Genomic DNA, 19,431 nt, shown 5'->3' on the forward strand with positions numbered 1-19,431 from the left:
GGGACAAAGTCTCACTCTGTCACCCAGGCTACAGTGCAGTGGCATGATCACAGCTCACTGCAGCCTCGAACTCCTGGGCTCAGGTGATCCTACCTAGAGGAAATTACATTATTAATGCTAATTACAGGTAAGGAAGCCCAAACACAGATTGTTAAGGAATGTTCATGAAATCAACAGCTTCTCAGAAGCAGGGCTGAGATCTGGGCCCAAGTTTACCCAGCTCCAAAGCCAATGTTTTCATCCACTTGCCTCTACAAGCTCTCCTCCACCACCTACCTATCATAGCACCGTCCCATCAAGGACCTTTAAGATCAGAATACGTGGATCTGTAGACATGAACCCATTTTTGCCCCTGTTGAACTTTTACAAAACTGGTAGTTTTGGTTTCTCAGTTACCACTAGAATTAAGTCAGAGGGACCACAATTTTTTTTTTTTAGACAGAGTCTCACTCTGTCACTCAGGCTGGAGTGCACTGATGCGATCTCGGCTCGCTGCAAACTCTGCCTCCCGGGTTCAAGTGATTCTCTTGCCTCAGCCTCCCGAGTAGCTGGGATTACAGGTGCACCTGGCTAATTTTTGTATTTTTAGTAGAGACAGGGTTTCGCCATGTTGGCCAGGTTGGTCCCAAACTCCTGACCTCAAGTGATCCACCTGCCTCGGCCTCCCAAAGTGCTGGGTGTAGGCGTGAGTCACCATGCCCGGCCCAAAAATTTTCAAAACTACACATTTGATGTATCTGAATCACAAGCCTAAAGATGCAGTGTTTTATACTCATGGTTGTGATCCTATGGTTGATTCTGTAATTGTTATGTACTTAAAGCAAGAAAGGATATCATTAAAATGTCATACGGCGTAAGACTTTAAAAGCATCTCTTCAATTATATATAATTGACCCTCTGCTGACTTTCTTAACAAGATTTTTAAAAATCCAGATTCAAGTAAATATTGAAAAGAATGTCATTTTAATTTCTTTGTCTGGCCATCCCACCCTAACAAAAGACTGTGACCTTCCTCTGCTACCCTGAAAAATCTAAGGTTTTTTATTCTTACTAAGGAAGTAGTGTTTCCTTACGTTAGAAAAAAATACAGGAAGATTACCTACCTCAGAAAAGAACTCGTCCATAAAAGCCGTGTTGTCGATAGCAATCTCAACCTCATCAGTATCATCATCCTGTGTCAACTGCTTCTGCAAAAGGCAAAACAGAGCAGAGTGAGACTAAAAACACAATAAATGGCTAACATTACTGAAAGCTCATGAAGTACCAGGAGCTATATTAACCATCTTACACATAATTTCCTTTAAAACTCATAACAGCTCTATGATGTATCAAACTCTGGTGTCTCAACATCTGAAATTAAATCCTAGCTCTACCAATTGCTGTTTTGTTTTTGTTTTTGTTTTTTCAGGGGGTGAGGGGGAGAAAGGGAGGAACTGGCAAGTTACCTATCTTGCTGTGCCTACGTTTCCTTATCTGTTAAATGCTGATAACAACACTACCTGCTTCATAGGATTGTGTAAGGAATAAAACAGATAATGAATATAAGATGCTTTTGCATGGTGCCTGGTACACTGTAAGTTCAACACATGTTAGGTCTTGTTGCTGTTGGTGGTGGTGGTAGTTACCGTAACTCACTACAGTTGAGGAACCTAAAACTTAGGGAGGTTAGGTAACTTGGCAAAAACCACACAGCTAAAACATGGCAACAGAGTCGAACTCATCTTTTGGATCTGAACCCCAGGGTTGCTAAACCCTTCTCCACACTGTTCAAACAGGTTCCAGACACAATTCCTACAAAGCATAAGCTTTCAATCTTCACGTTAGGAGTAAAGATTTTCCTGTTTTCAGAAACCACCTATCACAAAGGAAACAATGCTATGTCACTCCCTGTCAGAAGCTCCTGTTTATAAGAAAGAGGAAGCTCTCCCCCGGCCCCCAGCCACCTCTGGGGACCTAAGCTTTCTCAATCTCATTCAACTTCCTTTGTAAAAATTCACAAAATGGTAATCTAAAGGAAGTGATTCCATTCCCACCCAGCATAAGGGCCTGAGCTGTTTCTACATTCCTCTCCAGTGTTCTTCCCAGACAGCTGCTGCACAGCACATTAATCTCTGATTTCTAAGCACAGAGAACTGACTGTTGTGAAAGGTGGAGGTGAGGCAGGAGATGAATCCCCCATACCTGCTTCTTCACAACTTTCAGCAGCCTCTGACCCTCTAAGTCCAAGATATATCACTCTCAAGCGCTCAGAACTCCATGGGCAATCAATGCTACCTGGAGCCTCTTTCCTTCACCCACTACCATCCCCCTGAATCCACGGCAGAAGTTGTTACCGGGAAATCCTATGGTTATTGGGGATTCTCCAGCCATATGAAGAGTCTCTTGATCGGCTCCCCCAGCATCTCATTCTCTGGCTGGTCTGCAACAATCAGCACTCCCAGCTTAATAGCCACATTCAAGGGAGTTGAATTTGAGGGCACTGCTACCACCTCCCCAATCATCTTCCCGAAATTCAGAACTGACCATGTGCCTCTGCTACATAACATCATCCAATGACAGCTCAACTCCTAGAATTTGAAGTCCCAGTGCCTAACAGAGCACTTGGGGCCCTTTAAGATCCAGCTCCACTCATACTTCTCCTTCTATGATGCACACTCTAGACCAAGCAAGCACTCGGACACACCATTTCCTGGACACACCATTCTTTCAGATCACTCTATCACACGAGGTGTCCTCCTGAAAGGCATTGGTCCAACTGACCAAAATTTCCCTAGCCCTTAAAATTCAGCTCAGACAACCTCCCTATGCCTGACCTGGGCATGGCTCCCGCATGCAAAAGTTAAAACCTCCCTAAGCTCCCACGGCACTTTGCACAAACTTTCGACACCAACTATCACAGCCCTTTACTCACCCCTTTACTCACCTGTCTTTCCACACCAACTACAAACTCCTGGAGATTCTGTTACAGTAGATACTTTGGGGTTTTCCGTATGGGCGGGGGAGGGGCAAGTTTATGGAGGAGGACTCACTCTGCTGACCAGGCTGGAATGCAGTGGCGCAATTACAGCTCACCCCACCTTCAACCTCCTGGGCCCAAGTGATCCTCCTGCCTCAGCCTCCCAAATAGCTAGGACTGCAGGCATGCACCATCAGGCCCGGCTAAATTTTTTTATTTTTTTGTAGGGACGGGGGTCTCACTAAGTTCCCCAAGCTGGTCTCAAAATCCTGGTCTCAAGTAATCCACCCGCTTCAGCTTCCCAAAGTGCTGGGATTATAGCTGTGAGCCACTGCACCCAGCCAGAGTGGATACTTACATGTGTGTCTGTGTCTGCTCGCAACACCTTCATCTGTGGAGCAACCCCTCACGCCCTCCACATGATTTGGGGGAGGCGATCAACCATGACCCAAGCTCCCTGAGGAATCTGAATTGTGACAGGAGTCTGAAGTGAATGGGCCCGAGTCAGTCGATGGCCGCCCCCAGAGATGTCAGTGAAATTCCCAGAGCTGCCCTTGTTCCCATGCTTCCCACAACATCCCTTGGCTTTGGGCAGGTTCTACAGAACTTCCCTAGTCTTCTTTCAATGAGTTCAACAGTATCCTCCTAACATGTCTTTTTAAGTTCATTTAGCCAGACTTGGGTTTTGTCACTTGCAATTAAAACTGAGCACTGTGCCTGTCATTAATTCATTTATTCCACATTTCCTGAGTGCTCACCCTGCACCAGGCATATAATAGAAATTTAACCAATTTTAGCTGAATAAATAACTAGCTTCCACAGAAACTGGCAGCCAGGATTCACCATCAGTTTCTAAAGTTTGAGACAAAATGTTCCCTTCATCAAGTATCACCAACTCTCAGGCCCCTCAGCAACCTCTAGAGAGTTCCAGCTCCCACGAAGTTCAATGTAACCCAGTCTTCCTCTAGGAGAGTGAGTTAATAAGCTTTTTGGGGAGTATCCTTTCTTCAGAATCATCTAGAGAATGACTGAGGGGACAGACCTCAAGTATACCCATACACACACTCCCCACACACACACACCCTATACATACACACACTCCATGCATACACCCGCCCACCCACACTCCACATACACACACCCTACACATGAACACACACCCTACACACATACACTCCACACATATACTCACCCACATACACTCCACATACACACCCTATACACGTACATTCCACACATACACCCATACCCCTTCATATACCCTTCATACACACACAGTACACACACAAACCCCTTACACACATACCCTATACACACATGCTACACACATACACACACTCCACACATACACCCACACCCATTCCATACACACACACCCTACACACACTCCACACATACACCCACACCGATTCCACATACACACCCTACACACACTCCACACACACACCCACACCCATTCCACATACACACACACCCTACACACACACACTCCACACATACACCCACACCCACACTCACACACACTCATAACCCTCCCACACACATCTACAAGCTCCCACACACACACCCACACCCACAACCCACTACACACATACACCCACACTCCAACACACCCCCTCCACACGTACACCCACACACCCTCCCCCCACACACACAAACACACACACACATACACATGTATACCCTACAAGACATCAATTCAGTCTTCAAACACATGTGTTAAGGAAATGGGAAGAGGCTACCATCATGGGATGGGTTAAAGGAAGTTTCCAGTAGCTGGGAACAACTGTGACCTGGAGCACGAGAGGTAGACACCAATCACTCCATCATGACATAAGTTCTCGAGACCCCCTAGTATCCGTACAGGGATTCCCCACATCCACAATGGCTACTTCTTGGCTTTGAGCAGATCTAGCCAGGCAGCCTGGTGGCCTTCAGTGAGAATCTGTGAAATGGGCAAAGGGAAACCTAGGTCCAAAACCTGCTGTTACCAATTACTGGCTGGGATGCCTCAGTCAAGTCCCGAACCTCTCGGAGTTTCTAACCTGTAAGTAGTAATACCCCTACACACCTTATGACCTTTATGAGGACCGAAAGAGATCACATATGGAAAGCACAACACCAGGCATATATCAGCACCTAACCCCACTGCCCCACTGAAAAGATGTGGGTGTACATGAGCAGAATCCCCTGTGAGTCATCACTGTCCGCATCCATCCTCATCCTCATCCTCCTCCTCTTCCACAGGAAGTTCTCAAACTAAAGGCTAAGTCAGTAAGATCGGCTCCATGGCAACATAATGGCCAGCGCGCTATACCACAGTCCATCGCATGCTACTGACTGAACATTAAACAGATGGTTTAACCCCTCTGAACCTCAAAAATATGGAATCAACCTAAGTATCCGTCAATGGATGATTGGATAAAGAAATATGATTGATTGATAGATAGATAGATAGATAGATAGATAGATAGACAGACAGATAGATAGAGGTAGACAGACAGACAGATATGGCAGGGGAGTAGATGACAAGAAATTACTTAATGGATACAATGTATAATATTTGGATGATGGATACACTAAAAGCCCAGACCTCACTACTATGCAATATAGCCATGTAACAAAACCACACTGCTACCTCCCCTTAAAGTTACACACATGTAACACACCTCTGAGCCTCAATCTCCTCATCTATATAATAGGAATAATAGAGTATTTTTAGACCTTGCTTGAGTAGCAGACCCTATACCACTGCAACAGCCTCCTGCCCATCCCCACCTCCATTATCTCTCCGGTCCAATCCCGTTACATCCCTGTTTCCCAATACATGATGGTTCCCTATTAATTACTGTGCAAAAGTCCTCAGCCTGTCTGTCACAACCCTCTGGAAGCTGACCGTATTTATGCGTTTAGCTATATTCCCACTCTTCTCCCCCAGGCACTTTCTGTTCATCAATTTGATCTCCTCACTGTCTTCTGCACACATCCCATTGCTTCCTGCTCCTGGGCTTTCTTAATACCACGCCCTCTCATTCTTAACCACCACCAACAGTCATATTAGCACTATGTCCCCTTATTCCCAACCACAACCAATATTCATATACTCCTCTGCTATCCAAATCCAACTCTCAAGGTCCAGCTCAGGTTCCACTTCTGCCACCAAACTTGCCCCACTTCATGTTTAACAAATAGTTTTATGAGTTGCCATCTCAACTTCAAGCTCAATTTTAACCAACTTGAGGTCAGGGATATTATCTCGTAAGTGCTACTAGTAGCTCCTGCACACCTGACACAGGGCGGGGCACATAGAAAGCTGAAGTTGGTATCAACTGCCTGAATCTGCCTGTCACATGCGATGTGACTGCATGCCTACCAGCACTGCCAAAACGTACTCTTTGGTTTTACTGCAACAGAGAGAATCCCTGCAAAATCCACCTCCCTTCCCTGCCTCCTCCTTCTATAAAAAATATATGCTACCTGCCAGGGATGCTGTGAGAATTCAATATAATATTTTAAAGTTCCCTATGGAATGTAGAGAACACAGTAAGAACTCAAGAAAGCAACCATATATAAGATCTAGCCAAGTCAACTTCTGTATAGCTTTGACCTGGATATGAGTATCTTTAGATACAGGACTTTCAGAGCTGAATGCAATGTTAAAGATTTTACCATCAAATCCCCTCATTTAGAAAAGGAAAAACGTTGAGGTTGCATTCTGGGCCCCTAAATTCTTCTTATTTTCTGTTCAGAGAGGAGGTCTGGACAGAAACCGGGGGCAAACCAAGGCCCAAGACGAAATAATGAGTTACTGACACAGAAAGGAATAGAACCCAGGTTTCTGGATTTCCATTTTCCCATGCAGAGTTTTTCCCACTGTAGCATGCCACTTCCAAAAATATAAAATAACAACAACAAAGTTTGGTCCAGATCAGAAAATTCAAGGAAGAGGCCATCATCGCATGTTATCTGGAGTCACATGAAACTGCAGCTACCAGCAGACTTCCCTACAGAGCAAGCTCAACCAATCCCAGGGCAAGGGCTCCTGCCCCTCTGACACACATGTGCTGTCTTGCAGATCTAGAGGCATCAGAATCCAAGGGCAAGGAAAGCACACAATGCTCTTATCTTCAGCCCACATGACTGAGCCAAGAAGAGAACTTCAGCATCTTTATCAAAGAATCAACGTATGTGGTAATAGGAACATTATAGGAGCTGCAATATCAGCCACAATAAAAAACATACAAGTAAACCACAAGCCCAGCCATCCACTTCCTCCCCTCCCCAACCTCCAGATGCCTCTCGCCCCAGGAGATGAGAGATATCACCAATGACTTAGGCAACACAACTCCAACCTGGGATCTATTTCCCCCGACCCTACCCCTCAAGTGTGCCCACAAATCCAGAAAGGACAGCCAGAGGTATGACCTCCTCTCTGGACAGAAAGTAGAAAGAGTTCAGGGGCCCAGAATGCAACCTCAAGCAACTGAACTGCAATTCCTGTCGCTCAGGGCTGTGTCTTTGTCTCAACGGCCTTCTCTATCATTGTTAGTCTATCTGACCACAGGTTCCTCTCTTCGTTAGTTCACATAATTTATAAAAATATCTGCAACCCATAGAGCCCCTAGTAGGTGCTAGGTGGCCACAAGACACTAACTGCTTTGTGTACACCATGTCAATGAATCCCATCTGCAGTATGTAGTTGAGAACGTGCAGGTCAGAGAAGGTATAAGTTATTCAAGGTCTCCCAGCTACTGATTTGCCGAAACAGGGCTCAAGCTTAAGTCATCTCTCCTAAGCCCTTCTTATCGCACTGCACGCTGCTCAGGGCAGCCTGTCACTGAGAGCAGCTGGGGCCCAGAAGCTAAGCAGCCCAACCCTGCAGAAAGCATCCTGGGCTGAGAGAGAGGAGCTGTGGCCCTTTGGGGACAACTACTGTTTCCATTAGGCCTTTCTCATCAATTAAGGAGGGGCCTGGCTTTCCAGTGCAGATTTGTGGAAACCCAGGATACTTCACATGTGCCTCAGAAACCCCACTCAGGGTACTCAGGGAGTGGGGAGCCAATGGGGGGGCATAGCCATCCTGAGCCTCACCCCCTCTTCAATCTGCAGAGCTTTACTTTTATCTGCTTTATACACTGGGATTGAATAAAGATTTCATTTTAAGAAAGAGTCCTCCTGTCACCAAAGAAAGAAAAAAGTTGGAAAAATCATAGAAATAGATGAACAAGTGCTTTCTAAAAACAAAGAGTCTGTCCCTCCTTTCCACGTTAAAACACGTCTGCAACATCAGTTTAAATCATCAGTATCTCCTTAAGAATTTTTACAAATCACAGTCGCAAGGCAGAATGAGACAAAGAAAAAGGAAGTCATCCCAGATGAAGAGCACACTGTTCACCAGCTCTGATTCTCTTCCTGCCACAGGTGCCAGACCCCAGGGAGACAAAAGGGTCCCAGGACAAGGCAGAAAGCCCAAGAGCCCCCAGGAAAGTTTCTGGGTCAAAGAAATAACAGAGGGGAAAGGGTATATATGGTCCTTAACTTCCCACAGTGGGGCATTAAAGGTTTGTGGGCCGGTGGGGCAGCACCCCTCCTGGCACAACCAAGCGAGTACAAATTCTTGCACCTTCTCTTCTCCAAATTTAAACAATTATTTGCCCTGGAGACACAGATGCTTCTTTATAAATCCAGATTATCTCCCAATAAATTTAACTCAAAGAGACAATGACACACCTGGATTTTTTGTTGTTGTGTTTTTTTGTTTGTTTGTTTGCTTGAGACACAGCCTTGTTCTATATCCCAGGGTGGAGTACAGTGGTGCAATCTCGGTTCACTGCAGCCTCCGCCTCCTGTGTTCAAGTGATTCTCCTGCCTCAGCCTCCCAAATAGCTGGGATTACAGGCGCACACCACCACACCCAGCTAATTTTTCTATTTTTAGTAGAGACGGGGTTTCATCATGTTGCTCAGGTTGGTCTTGGACTCCTGACCTCAGGTGATCCATCCACCTCGGTCTCCCAAAGTGCTAGGATTACAGGCATGAGCCACCACACCCAGCCTGACACCTGGTTTTTCTTGTCCTTGCTACCCACTTCTCCCAACTGCCTCCTTCCAGATAAGGGTCTGGGGACTCCTAAAGACAACCACCACCACTTACAAAGATTACACAGACACACACACACACACACACACACATGCACACACTGCCCAACATCTGGTTTTCCAGTCCCTCTTCTTTCAAGAGCCAGAAATTCTGAGTGTAGGTTCTCAACAGGCACCCCATGCTGTTTCCTATGTAAAGAGTCAAATGACTCTTCTCCAGTGCCCAGTTCTCTCACTAAGCTGTGCTTTCTCTTCCAGCGAAACCTTCTCAGAGGGCACACTTCCCCTTTTCACTTAATTCCATCTTCCCCAACACACTCATCAGATGAAAAGAGGAAATCGACAGATAATGATATCCTAAGTGAGCCTCACACTTTTACTTTGAAGAAAGCTCTAGCAGAACAACTTGAGGAAAGAATTAGCCCTATTTGAAAGATGAAGACATTGCAGAATAAATCCTATCAGTGAGCCCAAGGCCAGTGAGCCAGTGGACGACTGGACAAGAGTCAAGGTCCCTGAGGACCCCACTCCACTCAGTGTGCCCTAACAATAATAATAATAGATAATGTGTGCGTGTGTTGTTGCAGGCACTTTTGTGGTTTCAAATATATTAATTCTCCCATTAACCCTATGAGAGACAAATATTACTTTTCCCATTTTCAGATGAGACAACTGCTTAACTAAACAATTCATCCAAAATGATTCAGCTAATAAATGACTTCATTAGGACTCCTCAAGTCTGTGGAAGCCCAGGGCTCCTGCTGTTCCCCACTACACGCACTTGAAGGCACCCTCCCTACTCAGGCTCAGTGAACACCCTCTCGCTCATTTCAGGGGATGCCACAACATCCATAAAACTAAGGTGGATTAACCTATATGCATGAGTGAAAAAGATACCAGTGTATATAATCCAACCTCTACAGAGATATGGAGCTGAAAACCTGGCTCTACCATTTAATAGCTATATGGTCTTAAACAGGTTACTTAACCGCTCTGTGCCTCAGTTTCTTCATTTGTGACATGACAAGAATAATCTGCTCATAGAATTGCTGCAAGGATTAAATCAGTACTACACGTGACATGTTTAGAGCCATGCTAGGCACATATTAAACGCCCTAGATCATGCCATCTAAAGCAGAAAATTGGACCTTGTTTTTGCTAAGAGTTTCTGTCAAAGATGCAGTTCTAATGCCAATTCTTAGACAGTGACACTAGATGTCTCAGGAGAGAATTTCATGTATTCATTGGCATTTACCTCATGTGCTTTAAATCTGTCATTTTTCTACTATATGCTTTTAAAGAAACAGAGCTCCCTCTCAATTCTTCTTCCACTACTTCTCCCAAATTTTGATATTTACCACTCTTGTGATCATTCATTTCTTTTTCTTTTTCTCTCTTTTTTTTTTTTTTTTGAGACGGAGTTTCACTCTTGTTGCCCAGACTGGAGTGCAATGGCTCAATCTCGGCTCAACGCAACCTCTACCTCCTGGGTTCAAGTGATTCTCCTGCCTCAGCCTCCTGAGTAGCTGGGATTACAGGCATGCACCACCATGCCTGGCTAATTTTGTATTTTTAGTAGAGACGGGGTTTCTGCCATGTTGGCCAAGATGGTCACGAAATCCCAACCTCAGGTGATCCACCCGCCTCAGCCTCCCAAAGTGCTGGGATTACAGGCACGAGCCACCGCACTAGTAGAACAACTAGTGATCATTTGTTTCTAAATAGTTTGTCATTTCTACTTTATCTTTAGCCCAAGAGTTATTTAGTAAGGCATTCTTATATTTCCAAAATGGATTCGCCTGGGGAAGACAATTATTGTATTAATTTCTAATTATATGACTGTTAGGAAATGGCCTATATGACTTTCAGTCTGTGACATTTGGCATTTTCTTTGTGTCTTAATACATGGTATTTCTTAATCTCCTATGTGTGTTTCAAAAGAACTTGCATTCTGTTTGTCGGATACAAAAATCATTGAAGTCCAATCCTCACATGCCATCCTACCTGCTTTTGCTTCTCCAGACCTGAGGTGGGTCTAGAGAAGGATAAAAAGTCCCAAGAAAATAAGAAGAGGGGGAAAAGGCCCTCTAGGTAGACGTTATGTATACTAACAAGGAATCTGTGGCTAGGAAGGTTAATTCATCCAGAATCACATAGTTAATAAGGAACACAGCCAAGATTAGAAACCTGGGTGGTCTAATCCAATGTTCACTCCTTCATTAACTCAGAGAGGCATCTCAGGGTCTCATCACCCATCAGCACAGCCACAATGTTCCATGCAAAGTAACAGATTCATTTGTTCATCCACTCAGCCAGCAGTATTTATTGCGCATCTAACATCTGCCAAGCAACAGTCCATGAGATACAATACCACATGACACGTGAGGACGGTGCTTAGCCCAAGGAATTATACACCCAAGAGAAGACGCAGTGCCCAACCTTGCCTGAATTCAAGGTCGAGCCTGGGGAAGATGGAAGCTTATTTGAGAATGTTGGCAGAAGTGACTCCTTGGATAAATTTTGAGGAATGAGTAGATTTACCCAAACGAAACCTACAAGAAGGCCACTCAGAGTGAGAAGATCAGACCTTCCTGTTTTCTCTCTCATCCCAGGAGCCATTCAAGGAGATTCAAAGAAAGCCTTCTTCTTCCTCCTGGAGATTTCAGGTGTCCTTTAGATCCTTCCTCCTCTACCCCACACTTCTTCCCTCTCTGACTTCCTTTCCCTTCCCCTGTCTCCTGTCCTGGCCTCTGGACACCACCACGGCATTCAGTTCTCAAGGACACAGGAAGAAGAAAGGAACTAATACTGTCTTACTCCATCCTCAGCCTTCTCCCCAACCCCTCCTTTCAGCCTCTGTCCCACAAGCTTCCTCCCCTTCATGGTCATTCTAGAATACTTAAATAACAGTGACAACACATAACCTTCATTGAACACTCAACATGTGCTGAGTGAGGATCCTTCTAAGATGTGTGCTTTCTATTGCCCATGATAGTTAACCCCTAGGCCAGTCTTCTGGGGATATTGCCCATCTTACAGCTGAGAAAACTACTGCGTAAAGACACCAAGTGACCTGCCCAAGATCCTGTGGACAGTGGGCACCTGAGCTAGGAGGGGTGCCTGGGCAGCTGGCTGCCGGGCCTTTGTCCTCAGCCATCTGGAGTGTTGCCTCTTAACGGCTGCTCCACTACCACCCCAGCTGTAGCAAGTAGCACCGGCCACAGGAAATGTGCTTCCAGAGTACTAGAAAACAGATGCTGGAGCCCTGCCGACAAGGTCACAAAAAAACAAGAAGAGACTAAGCAATTGTCAGATGGGCCAGAGGAAGCTAAGGAGACGTGACAACCGAACGCAATGTGGTGTCCTGGATCGCATCCTAGAACAGAAAGAGGACATTAGTGGAAAAACTAGTGAAATCCAAATGAAGTCTGGAGTTCGGTGAATAGTAACGTACCAATATAAGTCTCTTAGTTTTGCTAAGTGTACACTGTAGTATAAAATGTGACCAAGTGAGGGAACCAGGAGAGGACTAGACAGGAACTCTTTGTATTATCTTTGCAACTTTTCTGTAAATCTAAAAGTAGGCTAAAATTTAAAAATTTATTAAAAAAAAAAAAATCTTGATGCCACAGACAGCTGAACACACCCAGACAGTATTTGCTACACTAATCTCTTTAGGTGGGGGTTGAATTTCACACAGTTTCCAGGTGGAGACTGGGGAAAGTTGCCATGGAAATGGTCCAATGCCAAAAAGCAGGCTGCCCTGAGAGAGGAGATGGTGTGGGGGCAGTTGCAGAGGGGCCTAACATAAAGGTGGCTGGAGGTTAAGGCCCCTCAGGGACTACAGAATCTGCGGGCAAATACATTTACAGAATATCCCCATTCATCGGGGGGACAGTTTGGTTTACAGCTTTACAGGCTTTGGGCTGGGAAGGTACAAGAGAGAATGAGACACACGTGATCTCTGCTCTCCCAGAGCACAAGAACTAACACAGTCAATGGTATCTGCAATTGCAACACCATGTGGCTATTTGTATATACCACCAAAAATAAAGTTTGTGGGGTCCAAGGAAAGGCATGGTCAGTGCTGTCAGCCTGGGAAGCTAGATGACACTGCAACTGAGACTTTGGAGATATGTAGGATTTTGCCAGGAGAAAAATGGTGTAGCTAAGTTTTCACCACGGTAGCCACATCTTTGCCTTCATTGTCTTTCTAAATGAGGGGCAACCTTCCATGTCATCTTGGGCTAGGTGTTTTACGAGCCTTGGAACTCCATCCTTGGGGATGTACCTGTAAGGTCTGGCTTCATTAGCAAACATATGGGTTCCCTCAGTAAATGTTCCACTTCAGGTAGGTAAAGGTTCACCAGCCCACAGGGAATGGAGCAAGAAAAATAAGTCATAATAATGAGTAAAGGATGTTTAAGGGTCAAGCTGTTGTTGATTATAAGAGACAAATGTTTAATACATGCCTACCATGCAGAGTGCTAGGCACTGGGGCTTCAGAGGACTATAACTGAACTACTGTTGCATCAGGGGCATATAGTGCAGTTAGGGAGACGATCAAATACAGTGTAAGGTGATATGAAGAAGCAAAACACACATGTTCAACTCTTGAGCCCACCACTTCCCAAATGGGGATCTCAGTCAAACCTGAGCCTCAATTCCTTCACTTGTAAAGTGAGAATAATATCCCAATTCCTTTGCTTGTAAAATGAGAATAATACAAAAACCCACTTTGCCTTGCAGGGTTGAGAGAATTAGAGACAAGGTATGTAAGGTATGTAGCACAAGTCTGTCCAATAGCAGCTGCTCAATAAATGATCATTGTTATTGTACTTGATAGGGTGACAAGAAGTACTAGAAACATTGACCTTAAAGACAAAAGAACCTAGAAGATAAAGTGTCCAACTTATAAAAAGCAGTGGACAGTGGTTTCAAACCCACTCCATGGTAACCAAAAAAAACAGAGACAAAACAAAACAAAAAACACAACCCACTTCAAAGCAACATGTACCCCATGAGAGCTGCAAGAATGGAGGACAGTATTCTAGGTTGCAGTTAGAGAACACGACTACCTATAAAGAATGAGTTTTGGAAGATGGGTAGAAATTCTGACAAAAGGCAGGGAGGAAGCTTTGGAGGAGAGAGAGGACAGCATGAACAAGTGTCCCTCCCTTAGCTCCTGCCAATTCCCCCTACTTCCCCCACACTCACAGGAATAAAAATAAAATTAATCCCCTTCTCTCATCCAAGCATTTTCTGGCCTCTGGCTGATGGGGCTGTAATCCCCACTCAATCCCCATCACTCTCAGCTCTGCTTCCCGTCTGCTCACAGACAAACAGCTCTTCCAGAGAATGAATCCTCCCAGGTACAGAGAAGAGGGGAGGCAGGAATCCTGACTTCTGTGAAATTTTATGACTAGAGAAGGACAGAAACTCAGTGAAGTGCAGATTGGCATGTTAAGGTTCAGTTATGATCCAAAGCACCTGGCACATAAAAGTGGCTCAATAAATATTTATTAACAAATTAAGCTTTAAAGGGGAAGTGCACAGCTCCATGTTTCTGATGGGGTTACAATGTTATCCTAAGGAACTATGATTCCACAAAGATCCCGGAGCTTCCAGTGGGGAAGGAGGCCAACAACAGCCATTTAGGAAGCAGAAAGACACAGACAGAGTAAAAAGTCAGTCTGGCCTTTAGAGCCCCGGGTGGTTGATTTCATTACTGTGTCCCTATTAGTGCTGGTCTTTGAAGGGTCATTCCATCCACATCATTTCTAGTCCTCTATAGATCAGTCTCTAAGGGGGCCCAAAGGCTTCAGCCTCTATTCCACACATCACTGGCTTCTTCATTACCATCATCTCCCTTTGATTACTGTTGGTCGTCTTGTCATGTACTACATGTCTTTGTTTTCCCTATGTGATCATTTACCCTTTGACACTAGGACTTTGTCAATCCTGCCTACACCTGATGCTGGGCACACAGAGGTCACAAAGCTCTGATCATGGTGGTCAGCAGGTACTACACACATGCGACTCTGCCGATGCTCCCTTGAGTTTTTTATGTGCTTGATGGTTTATACACCAATGGGAGAGTGATTAAGACAATCGAAGATCCTTGCCTTTCTTGTTAAGCCTCAATTTACTCACTTGTAGAATGAGACTAATAGAAAAAACCACTCTGCTTTGCAGGGTTGAGAGGATTAGATACAAGGTACCTTTACATATCTGGTACATAAAGTACCTTACGTACCTCCAACCACCTTTACATATCTGAAAAGGTCAGATTGGGCTGGAAGAAGCAGCTGAGCTCAATCATTACTTCGTCTTGGGAAACCACCCAAAGCCTCATGCCCATCTCCCATCTTCCAAAGACTGGCCAACAGGGTCTTCCCGTAGTTGCTTCTATCACAAGGATGATATCCTCATGTCTATTTCTTCTGCTTCTTCCTACCTGACCACGAACTTTCTCAGGGCCAGGAACATGCGTTTATCACCACTACACTCCAGCATCTAGTGCAAGGACTGGCACACAGTAGGTACTCAGTACTCAGCAAATGTTTACTGAATGAAAACAGGGCCATGCAAAAGATCACTAGAGCAGGAACTGTCTGGACTCAGCAGATTCAAAGTTCAGCTGCTGAGAAGTCAGAGAAAACCACGTCCTGGGATAGGCTAGGTAGAGGCACTGCACATTCCTGGCAAGCCTGTCCTCTGTCACTGAAGAAGCAGGCTGTTGAGGGAGCCCGCCAGGAAGAGCAGTGCAAGAGACCAGGTGAGTCAGGTCTTGTGACCATGGCCTCAGGAAGGGATGCCCTTCTCTGTGGACGCTGCTACCAGCAGACCAAGACAGAAAAACTCACAATAACAGTGGTGGGTGATTGTCGTGGATTACCTCATTTTACCCTCACAATGATCCTATGGGAAAAGAGTGATGATCCACTTTACAGGGGCAACTCTGAGGCCTCAGTCCCTATAGATTTCAAAGCCTTAGGACAGGCTCACAGACAATTAAGCATTTTATAAAACCACACATTCTTAAGGTTGGTGAAGGCCTTATATCTCCTAGTTCACCTCCCCTCCAAGAGATGCTCAAATTCCTACAACATTCAACCTCCCAACAAGCTTCTTGCCTCCTTCCCATGCTAGAAGGTGCACCAGCTACTCCATCCTTGGGCAGTTCTGTCTACTAAAAATGCTTTCTTACAGATTCCTCATTTCTACCCATCAACCCCATATGTTCTCCTTGTATCTACCCAGAGCAAAGCCAATCTCGGGCACAAAAGCCCTCCAGCTACCGGGAGGCAGTTACCACCTCCCCTCCTCAGGATTTAGAAAGAACACCACAGAAAGAGATTGCATAGGCTGCTCAATGTGCAATCTGTTTCATGAAGGTTGACAAATGCTTCTAATTGATGACGGAAATCAGAGGGAGAAGATGCATATCTTGTTTCAGTGAGGGTGATCCCTGGGAGTCTGGCTGGGGAAAGGGAATAAGAGAAGGTGAACTGACATCAAAATCCACATAAACTTTAACAGTCTTCACAGAAAAAGCTATAGTAACACCAGAAGGGACTTCTGAGATCAATTAAATTCCTCGTTGTACAAAGGAGGAATTGAGAAGCAGAGAAGTTAAGCGACCCAAAGACAGACAGTGATCAGAGTCTTGGAACCTGCCACCTGTGTCCCTTTGTCCCGCGCTGCCATGCATCTGCTCCAATACGCTACAGAAGCCACCCTGTGATTTCAGAACAATCCTCCCATAATAACACCATCATCTCCAGTCTCGCTTTCACCACATCCCCAAGAGGGAAGGGGAGGAAACCTATCATTAATTCCATTTTACAGAGGGTAACCATGAGGCACCGAGGAGAGGCAAAGAGACTTGCTCAGGGTTCCCAGGCAAATTAAATTTATTCTTGGAACTGAAAGCTCAGTTAAGACTCTTTGCTCATCGTTGACAATGAGCTACTGAAAGGGGCCATGGAGTATCTTCCTCTGGAAATGGATTTCCTAACAAATGGAAGAGTCTGCTGTTCAGTTTTGTACTTTTTTATGGTTGCTGAATGTGCCGACACAGAGAGATCTTCAAATTCGTACTCTTCTTTTCCTTCTGCCTCCCCAACCAGCGTGCTTCAAGGGAAGGAGCACCGTGGAGAGTGTCAGGAGCCTGGGTTCCTCTCCTGGTGGTGCCCTGCCTGGTTCTGTGTCCTGGGGCATCCCTCCTACCCCGTGAGTACCAGTTTCCCCATCTATAAAACAGGGGCAATAAACTCTGCCCCATCCGTAACCTGGACGCTGTGAGGCTCAGATGACTAAGCACAAGACTGAGGCAGGGAGGCCACTCCCACAATAGGCAACTGTCCCTTTGCTTCTCTCATTTCCCCACCTCCCTGCCTCCTCTACAGCCCTGCTACCCAGAACAGGTGAAACAGACATGAAGGTCTCATCCACGCAAGGGAGGGAAAGGATAAACTCTTGTAACATCATCCCAACAGTCCCTGACATCTGCATTTTCCATAGAGCACTCACAGTTATTAGCATATTTCACCATTTATTAAGTCCCCCGTGCCATGCACCATAAAAGTGTTCTTATGCAAGTTCTGCTGCTTTTCCACCTCACAACTACCCATTTTACAAATGACAAAACTTAGGCTGGGAGTTTAAGGGATTGCCAGTAAGCAGTGGGGCCAGGAGGCAACCCCAGTTCTAATCCAGTCCAGTGCTTCCCAAACTGTAATGTGCCCGTGAATCACCTGGGGAAATGGATGAATAATTAGATTCTGATTCTGCGAGGCTAGACTGCGGCCTAAGCTGCTATACTTGTAACACGCTCCAAAGTACATGGACTAAATAAACTCCTGAGTATCAAGGGCGAGATTTTAATTCTATTAAGATAGAACCTGTGCCACTGAATCTTCAAGGCTTAGCACTGGACCTCCCCCATAGAATACACTCAATAATTATGTACTGAGTGAGTCAATGAGTATCTGGCTTAAAAACCCATGCGTTAACCCTTCTCTGTATCAAGTTCCATTGTATCATCAGATCCTCCCAACAAATTCCTTGGGTATGATCACTCCCATTTGACAGACAAGGAAACAGAGACTTAGAGTAAGTAGCCTAAGGCTTTACAGCTTTTGCACAGCCAAGGCTGGAGGCAGTCTATCTTCAGATCCTTGGACCTAACCACAGCTGTTCCAAAAGATGCGGCGGCGGAGGGGGAATAATGACATGTGGGGATAATAATTACAGACCACCGGTTGGAGAGCAGCTGACACATCCCAGCATGTGACCGGCTCACAGCTCCAGAGGTCACCAGGGAGCTCAGAGCTGCTCTCTGGAGGAAGGGGCAGCCAGGCCTGGAGCCCCTCAGGAGGCAAACAGGAAAGGGAGGAGGCTGGTCCTGGGCACAGTGCCAGGCAGCAGTGGGCAGGTGATGATGGGACCCCTGACCTCACGGTGAGCCCTGCCAGGCCCCAAGCACCCTCTTCGGGAACCAGCTCTGGACAGACACTGTCCAGCTTGCGGGGTGGGAGGGTTAGAGGCGTTCAGGAAAATCTTTGCCTAACGATGAATCACCCGGCACATGACCCCGCAGGGGAGGGTAGGGGAGGGTGAGGAACCGGCGCTGGAAGCGGTGGGGGATTGGGGAGGGCAAACCTCGGGCTCTGGCCCCCTCCAGCCTCGACTTGGGGAGCAAAGGGAAGCCCCTCTCCTACGCAGCACCCCTCCTGGCAGCCCCCCGCCTGCAGCGAAACTCACGGCCTTCAGCTGCTCCAGCCGGTCCTTCATCCTGGAGCCCAGGCGCCCGGAGGCAGGTAGCGCGTCCCAGGTGAGCGCGTCCCAGGTGAGCTGCCGGAAGCGGCGGCCGGGCCCGCCGGGGCGAAGGAGCTGGAGGCGCAGGCGGCGGCGGGCGGTGGCCGCTAGCTAGGAGGAGCGTCCGAGGCCACGGGAGGCTCCGCCGCGCCGCCCCCTCCGCCCCCACCGGCGCCGCGCGCTCCAAATCCGGCTCCCGGGCCCGCGCCGGCGCAGCGCTGATCCGCCCGGGACCCGCCCCTACCTGGCCGCGCCCAGCGCTCCTTCTTAAAGGGCCCGTGTCCCGCGACCGCCCGGCCGCCCGGAGCGTCTGCAAACACCCCTTCCCTAACCAGAGAGCCCTCCAGACACGCGTGGAGTCCGGGGAGAGGCCCCTGCACCGGCGGATCCTGCCGCAGGGCCGAGGGAGAGCAAGAGCGACTGTCCGGCTGCGGTCATTGGCTGTCTGTGCCGGGCTCCTCGCTAGGATCCAGTTCTTAGCCGACTCGTTGCTAGGCGGGGACAAGCTCCCGAAAACAAATAAGCCAATGTGATGTGGGCTACATTGGGTGGCAG

The 19,431-nt window shown here is 46.6% G+C and overlaps 1 protein-coding gene across 2 annotated transcripts in view; it reads right to left on the reverse strand.

Moving 5' to 3' along the window:
- The window catches only part of STX3 (syntaxin 3), a 47,359-nt gene extending 27,928 nt beyond the window's left edge, over nt 1-19,431 (reverse strand). For both annotated transcript variants that reach the window (XM_011968401.1, XM_011968400.1), the window contains exons 1-2: nt 18,823-19,431; nt 1,104-1,187 (exon numbers count right to left, since the gene is read on the reverse strand). In XM_011968401.1, the coding sequence (XP_011823791.1) occupies nt 1,104-1,187; nt 18,823-18,852 (114 nt within the window). In that variant the 5' untranslated portion in view covers nt 18,853-19,431. The remainder of the gene's footprint in view (nt 1-1,103; nt 1,188-18,822) is intronic.

This window comes from Mandrillus leucophaeus, unplaced genomic scaffold (genome assembly GCF_000951045.1).
Source record: "Mandrillus leucophaeus isolate KB7577 unplaced genomic scaffold, Mleu.le_1.0 Scaffold842, whole genome shotgun sequence".
NCBI classification, from domain to species: domain Eukaryota; kingdom Metazoa; phylum Chordata; class Mammalia; order Primates; family Cercopithecidae; genus Mandrillus; species Mandrillus leucophaeus.